Here is a 7,248-nt window from a genome sequence, read left to right on the forward strand (position 1 = left end):
AAGTAAAAATACAAATATTTTCTCTGTTTATCTGTAAAATCTAGTAGAAGTAACAAAACTGCTTTCTTACTGCAGTAAAATGTCTCTTATCTCTATCTTTATTCATCTAAAAAAAATATCAAGGTCAAACATTGTCACCACTATGCTGCAGCACCCCTGGTTTTAAACCATCTTTTTTTTTCTTTGCTAAAAAAAAACTCATCTCAAACATCTGAAACTTACCCAGAACAATTTTCTTTTAAAGTGTCACTACTGCAGATTAATTTTCTGATGATAAATTAATCAACTAATTATCCCAGCAAGCTTGTGAGGCGTTTCAGGGACTTTATTTCCCACTGTGTCTCACCTTAATTACCAGCAGGCAGTGACCCACTTCAGTGATTCAACCAAGCAGATTAATTGTTTAAATTGCAGGTCTGTTACCTTAACAAATCATCATCATCATCACTTCCCCAGTGGCCCAGGTTTGTAAAATGTATTATTATTATAATCATTATTATGTAATCATGATTTATCACTGTAGGCCCAATGCAATATAGTGTTGTTCTTGTGTGTGTGTGTGTGTGTGTGTGTGTGTCTGTGAAAGTAAAAGAGAGAGAGGGAGAGCTTGTCCGTGAGGGGCAGCAGAGCAGACCAACCATGAGGAGAGGGTGTGTCCGAGCCTCGGCTGTGTGTCTGCTATAAAAACAACTTGTCCCGGCTTCAGTCTCGTCTTTGCACCAGCAGCAGCAGCAGCTCCGTCTGGAAGGTCAAACACATGATGGCAGCACCGAAGAAAGTCTGTGTGATTGGCTCTGGTAACTGGTGAGCTGAGGGTTTTTAACATGTCTGCATTTCTCTTGTGCACTTTTGGTTGTGTTTCACTGTGCTGTTAAAATACAAGGGGGGTGCAGTAAGAACATTCATAGTCAGCATATCAGTATTTTTGTTCCCATGATAAGATCCCACACACCTTTTTGTGTGAATGCTGTCTAAAAAAAAAGTCAAGAAGCCGGTGGGGGAAAACTGAACTTCTTTGTTAACGGCACAGAAATGATTTACAAACTTCAGAAACTCACCTGCTGTTTTGCAAGACTGCAGACTGTCATTGTCTTTGCAGGGAAGATGTTGTGTGCTCTCTGGACACTGACACTGACTCTCAGAGTTTATACGTTGACCTTTGGTGACTCGACGCTCCGAAACCTTTATTAAAGAAGCGACACCTGCCTTTTATCATTCAGCAACATTTGAGCTGACTCAGCCTTCATGTGGTGTTGATGTCCCTCAGCCAGCATGACCTTTAGATTAGATGGTGGCCGGGTGAAGCAGTCGGAGGTTTTACCAAACTAATGCAATGCAATGCAAAACTACACTGTTAATACACTCCTGTGCAAAAGCCCTGCATTCAAAATTGATCTGGAGTTAACAATAGGAAGCAAAATGTAATGAATGCATATTAAAAATGCTAATACTGATGCATTGCAAACAGCATTTTGATGCATTTTACCAGCACATGTACTCTACGTCAGACTTTTATCCTGCATCCAGCTACAGCGTTCATGGTGTCAGGGAGATTTGGATGTATTTGTGTACCGGTAGTTTATCTATAGCAGTGCATCATGTTTTATAAATTGATCATGTTTTCTTTGTCATAATCTTAAACTGTAAAGTAAATATGCATCATGTCAACCATTTGTAGCAGAGGTGAAAGTACAAGATTTTTCTCCGAGAATTTGTGAAAATCTGAAATTGTAATATATTAGCTCTCCAGGCGTGAGATGAGTCAAGTCTGGATGGAAGTCAAACTGATGCTAATAAATGCCAGTTTACTGATACTTAGCATGTGATCTCAAATAGGGATTTCTCATAGCTCTCATAGCCCATGTTATGTCGATATCCAATAGCCTGTCTTTGAGTGAGGCTCTCCAAGTGCCAAGATAATGCTCTGCTGGTGTTTTGTAGCTCTATTCTTGTCTGAGAAAGCATTTGAAAACTTTTTAGGTCAACAACACAATAACATACTGTAGACTTGATATAAGACTGGACAATATGACATTTATGATTATCTTTCTCCATTAATATCACTTTAGAATTATATTAGACCTGGAAAACTCCTAATGCCCACTATTAAAACCCATCCAAATCCATGTATGGGTCATATTTTACAGCTGTAATAAGAGAAAACTGTTAAGTTCAAGTAGCCATTGTCCTGACACCACAATGACAATCATGTGTCTCTGCTCGTCCACAGGGGCTCTGCCATTGCCAAGATTGTGGGCGCCAATGCGGCCAAGTACGACAAGTTCGACACCACGGTGAACATGTGGGTGTTTGAGGAGACGGTGAACGGCCGTAAACTCACAGAAATCATCAACACAGACCATGAAAATGTGAAATACCTGCCTGGTCACAAGCTGCCCCCCAATGTGGTGAGCACCAAACATGCTCTTGGAGATCAGAATGACACTTAAGTACAAGAAAAATCATCTCATATGTCCATGTAAATGTTCTTCTGGATGAAACTAGCGCATTAGTTTTATTTTCTGTGTGGTGTTGAAGTGAAGTCTGATCGTGATCTCTGTCTTCCTCAGTTGGCTGTTCCAGACTTGGCCGAGTCTGTGAAAGGCGCCGACATCCTGATCTTTGTGGTCCCTCACCAGTTCATTGTGAGAGTGTGTGACACCATCAAAGACCACATCAAGAAGGACACCATAGGAATGTCTCTCATCAAGGTAATGCAATCCTTATCAAAATATTTAGCTTTCACACAGCATCAAGGGCGGAATACAGAGTTTCCTGTTCTTTCCGTCAGATATAACAATGTGCTTTCTCTCATGTGAGTTTTGGGGGTTGTTGTGTGTGTGTGTGTGTGTGTGTGTGTTTGCTGCAGGGTGTTGATGCAGGCCCAGAGGGTCTGAAGCTGATCTCAGAGGTCATCCGAGCAAAGCTGGGCATCACCATGACAGTCCTCATGGGAGCAAACATCGCCAATGAGGTCGCCGATGAGAAGTTCTGTGAAACAACCATTGGTATGGAGTTAAAGGCTTGGATCAGAAATCGAATCCCGCTCATGAAAGAGACAGTGTTTATACGACCTCCAGACTGAACACGTACATTGTTACTATTCAACACACACCCAGTTGATAAATGCTGGTGAATAAGCAGATGTCAAGAATGTAACTCCCCCTTTTGTTGCAGTGTGTGTGGTTTGATTGACCTTGTCTTGCTAAAAACAGACATTTTATTGTCTGTCAAACGTGTGAAACATTGGAAACTGTTGACAATTTCTTTGTCATTTCTGGGTGCAGGGTGCAAAGACGCAACACACGGGCCCTTGTTGAAGGACCTGATGCAGACCACCAACTTCCGTGTGACCGTGGTGCCAGAGTCTGATGTGGTGGAGATTTGCGGTGCTCTTAAGGTCAGATTAAACCCTCCACCAGTCTGATCCAATCTTCAAACAATGTATTAAAAGATCCTCCAGAGAAACACACGTTTACCGCACACTCTCTTGGAGCAGCTGCCCTACAAAGGCAAAGTGCAGTATCTGTAAAAATGCCAAACTGAGAAAAACAGCTTTTTGTGTTTTTCATTGTCAGGTTTAAGCATCAAATTATGAACAACTACCAAGTCTATGATTGATTAGATAAAGGTGGACTGAATTAAATGTATTTTGTAGTTTGTCTTTCTGACCAATTTTGACTGTTTTATGGCAGATACTGCACTTTTGCCTTGGTTTTGGTGCAGATACTGCACTCTGGCCGGGTATTAGCTACAGATACGGCACTTTTATAGAGTAAATTATAGAATGTAGGGAGTACAGTACTCTTTGCAGATACTGCACTTTGCCTTGGTTTCACAGTGCTTTTTTGGATGGACAGCAAAATAAAAAGCCCAATAACTCTGGACATTTTAGCAGTACCAATATCAAATTCTACCAGATTGAAGAGAATATGCCACACTTTTGAAATAAAAAAATGCAGATATTGCACTTTGCCTTTGTAGGGTATGTTCAATTTTGGATTTGATGCCTGCCAACATGCAGGCATCTTTATAAAAGACTGGCCACTGAAAGCTTTCACTTTCAGTGGCTCATCTGCTCGCCTCACGTTCTAAGTGCACATTTTAAATATTAAAGTTAATTGGTGATATCCCTCTTGGATATTGCATATTCAGCAGGATGTGTGTGTATCTACTGAAGGCAGTAAAAAGACAAGTGATCATTCACGGCCAGTGAGGATCTGTGATCTCAAAAACATATCTGAATATAATCTACTTAGAGGTATTTCTTTCTCATCCTAACAGTCGAACTCCTCATGAGCATCCACGTGTGAAAATAGCCGTATTTATTTCTCATTGCAGAACATTGTAGCAGTGGGAGCAGGTTTCTGTGACGGCCTGGGCTTCGGCGACAACACCAAGGCAGCTGTCATTCGTCTCGGCCTGATGGAGATGATCGCCTTCGCCAAGTTCTTCTGCACAAACTGCCCCGTCTCCCCCGCCACCTTCCTGGAGAGCTGCGGCATCGCTGACCTCATCACGACCTGCTACGGTGGACGCAACCGCAAGATTGGGGAAGCTTTCGCCAAGACAGGCAAAGTATGAGGAGCTTAGTTTCTCTACTGAGTTTTCTGTTTCTTTAACTTTATCCTTGTCTTCTCAAGAATGAAGCACTAAGCACTAATCTGTGTGTGTGTGTTTAAAGACCATTGAGCAGCTAGAGAACGAGCTGCTGAACGGCCAGAAGCTTCAAGGTCCAGCCACTGCCACCGAGGTGCACCAAATCTTGAAACAGAAAAACATGGTGGAAAAGTAAGTTCATCTTCTGTTTCATCCACATATGGCTCATCTGGACTTTGAGGGTTCCCATGGTAATGACTGACTTTGAATACAACTTGTGACTAGTTTTTTGGGGTTCAAGGGTTTTGATTGTTAAATTTAATGACATTGTGTAAATATGTGCATTGTCTTTAAAGGAACAGTACACCATTTTTTTTTTTGCACAAATGAAAAAAAAAAATTCAAGTGAATGCTGCTAGGCACATTATGTTATCTCAAAAAAGATTTGCAGTCTTTATGCTAAACTACGGTAAGCCAACAGGTAGGTGTATCTCCATACTCACTGTACAAGGTGAGAGTGGTATCAATCTTCCTGCCTAACTCAAGAAAGTGAACAAGCTTGATTCCCAAAACACCAACCTATACCTTTAATAATTCCCATCCTTCTAACAATATTCTTTCACCTCTCCAGGTTTCCTCTTTTCACTGAGGTGTACCAGATCTGCTTCAACAACCACCCAGTCAAAGAGTTCATCAAGTGTTTGCAAAACCACCCAGAGCACATGTAAAGGACTGATGTAAGAGTGTGTGAATGGATGGAGATGGAAAAGGATTTTTACACTAGAACTACCGTAGTACCAGGGAGTTTATAGGGCAGACATGTTAGTGGAAGATTGGACCTAAACCTGACTCCTCTCTCTTTTTCGAGTCTTGCCCTCCCTCTACCTGAGCTGCTGTGTCGACCTGTTCTCACAACATTACTGACAGACGCTGAACTTCTGCACAAACACGCCACAAATTGTTTCAAAAATCGACCAAGTCTTAATAGTCTGAGGAATTAGAATCTGTCTGCCTTACACAATATACAAACCTCGACCTGAATGTTTTGAAATGTTACATCATTTCTTGGGTAAAAGTGCCTTGACTTGCCTTTTTCACAGTTAAACAAAGCACTGGCCACACACCGGTCACCCCGCCCACTGTGTTGCTATTCTGCCAGACTTCTTAATATGTAACCGATTACTTAAAAAGATTTATTTTGGAATAAATTATTGAGCTGGTTTTACATTGTGTCCGTTTTCTGTCTAGCTTGCCGGTTGCTGCCTGCAGGATACACTCACACCCTGTCTGCAGCCTCTCTGTAACCTGACCTGATCCCAGCCACACTGCCACTCTAAACTCTTCACCTTTACCATTTTCTACACCGTCTGCTTCAACCTTTCTTTAAGTGCACGTCCTGCCTGGGTCACAGTCTTCATGAGTGATGGCTGTGCTGCTCAGTACGGAATAGTTCAGCAAAACTGTGGATTACTTCATTATTCGAAAATGTTTTCTGGAGTTTTTAAACCCACTTTATGAACAAGAGTTTTGTGCTTTGTTGACTCATTCGAACACATCTCTAGGGATTTCTGGAGTCTGTTAAAATGCAAGACGCCGTTGTGCCTTCATCAACTGCCATCTGTCTGTCCCCCTATGCCGAACTATCCAATTAATGCTCAGTCCCTGTAAAGTGCTATGGATAATGGTGTCAGCTAAGGGCGCTGTGAAAGACATGGGGCACATTAGCATGCTTAACTCTACTCAGCCAGTGTCCTCGTTTATACAACGCTAAAGCATGGACCTTCTTTGTGCATGTCCTCTGATCCCACTAATATATGCTCATTTCGTATGTTTATCGGCTCATTTGCTCAGGCATGTTTTGGACCGTGAAGTTACATAATTTGACACTTCTTTAATATTGGATTCCCCTGCTGAAATCCCTTGCATAGTTATTGAGTCAACTGCCCTGTGAGATTTCTAATAATAACACACTCCAAAGGGGCAAATGTCCATCTATAATTAGATGGTGAACAGCACTGCAGCTGCCTCATCCCTGCTTAACAACACACACACAGGGATACTATTGTGGTGCAACTGAAATCATATATTAAAGTCAGATTCTTGCTTCTTCTTTTTTTTTCCTATCTTTGTTTCAAAGTTTACAATTTTTTCCAATAAGCAGACTTTCAGTAGGGTGCTATGTAAAGTGGAGCTCTTCCAGATAAAACACAGCTTACAAGATGTGATGATACCATTGACAGTTGTAATACGTCCACTGACCACTTGAGTGTGCCATCTCATCAATCACAGGCCCGTCATCTTTATCTAGATTTGATTAGGCAGTTTCAGATAACCTTATCAGTTGGGTTAATGAGCGGAAGTTATGAACTTTCAAAGTACATTACCGCAACTCAAATATAAAAGTGTGTGACTAAAACAAAAGCCAAGCAAAGCCTGGTTTTAGGGGAGCAACAAGGGTAACGTTAGGTAGGTGGATGCCATGCATGCACTCAACCCATCCCTCCAACGAGGGAGGAGGGACCCGCTTCACTTCCTCAATCCAGTCCTCATCTCAGGGCGGCAGCCAAGAAGTGTGAAGTCAGTCATGACTCACAGGAAGACTAGATATCACACTTTCAAAATAAAATGTTAACTTGTTAGGTGGGTTTG

General features: G+C 41.7%; 1 protein-coding gene across 1 annotated transcript; it reads left to right on the forward strand.

Moving 5' to 3' along the window:
* The first annotated feature begins 710 nt into the window (after positions 1-710).
* gpd1b (glycerol-3-phosphate dehydrogenase 1b) lies at positions 711-5,820 on the forward strand. The gene is made up of 8 exons (XM_085777714.1): positions 711-804; positions 2,231-2,408; positions 2,571-2,711; positions 2,870-3,008; positions 3,288-3,400; positions 4,342-4,578; positions 4,685-4,791; positions 5,231-5,820. Exons 1-8 carry the CDS (start codon positions 758-760, stop codon positions 5,325-5,327), a joined length of 1,059 nt encoding a protein of 352 aa, XP_085633840.1. The 5' UTR covers positions 711-757; the 3' UTR covers positions 5,328-5,820.
* The last annotated feature ends 1,428 nt before the right edge of the window (positions 5,821-7,248 follow it).

The sequence above is a fragment of the Trachurus japonicus genome, chromosome 5 (assembly GCF_045865225.1).
Source record: "Trachurus japonicus isolate A0001 chromosome 5, Traja_1.0".
Classification (NCBI taxonomy): Eukaryota; Metazoa; Chordata; class Actinopteri; order Carangiformes; family Carangidae; genus Trachurus; species Trachurus japonicus.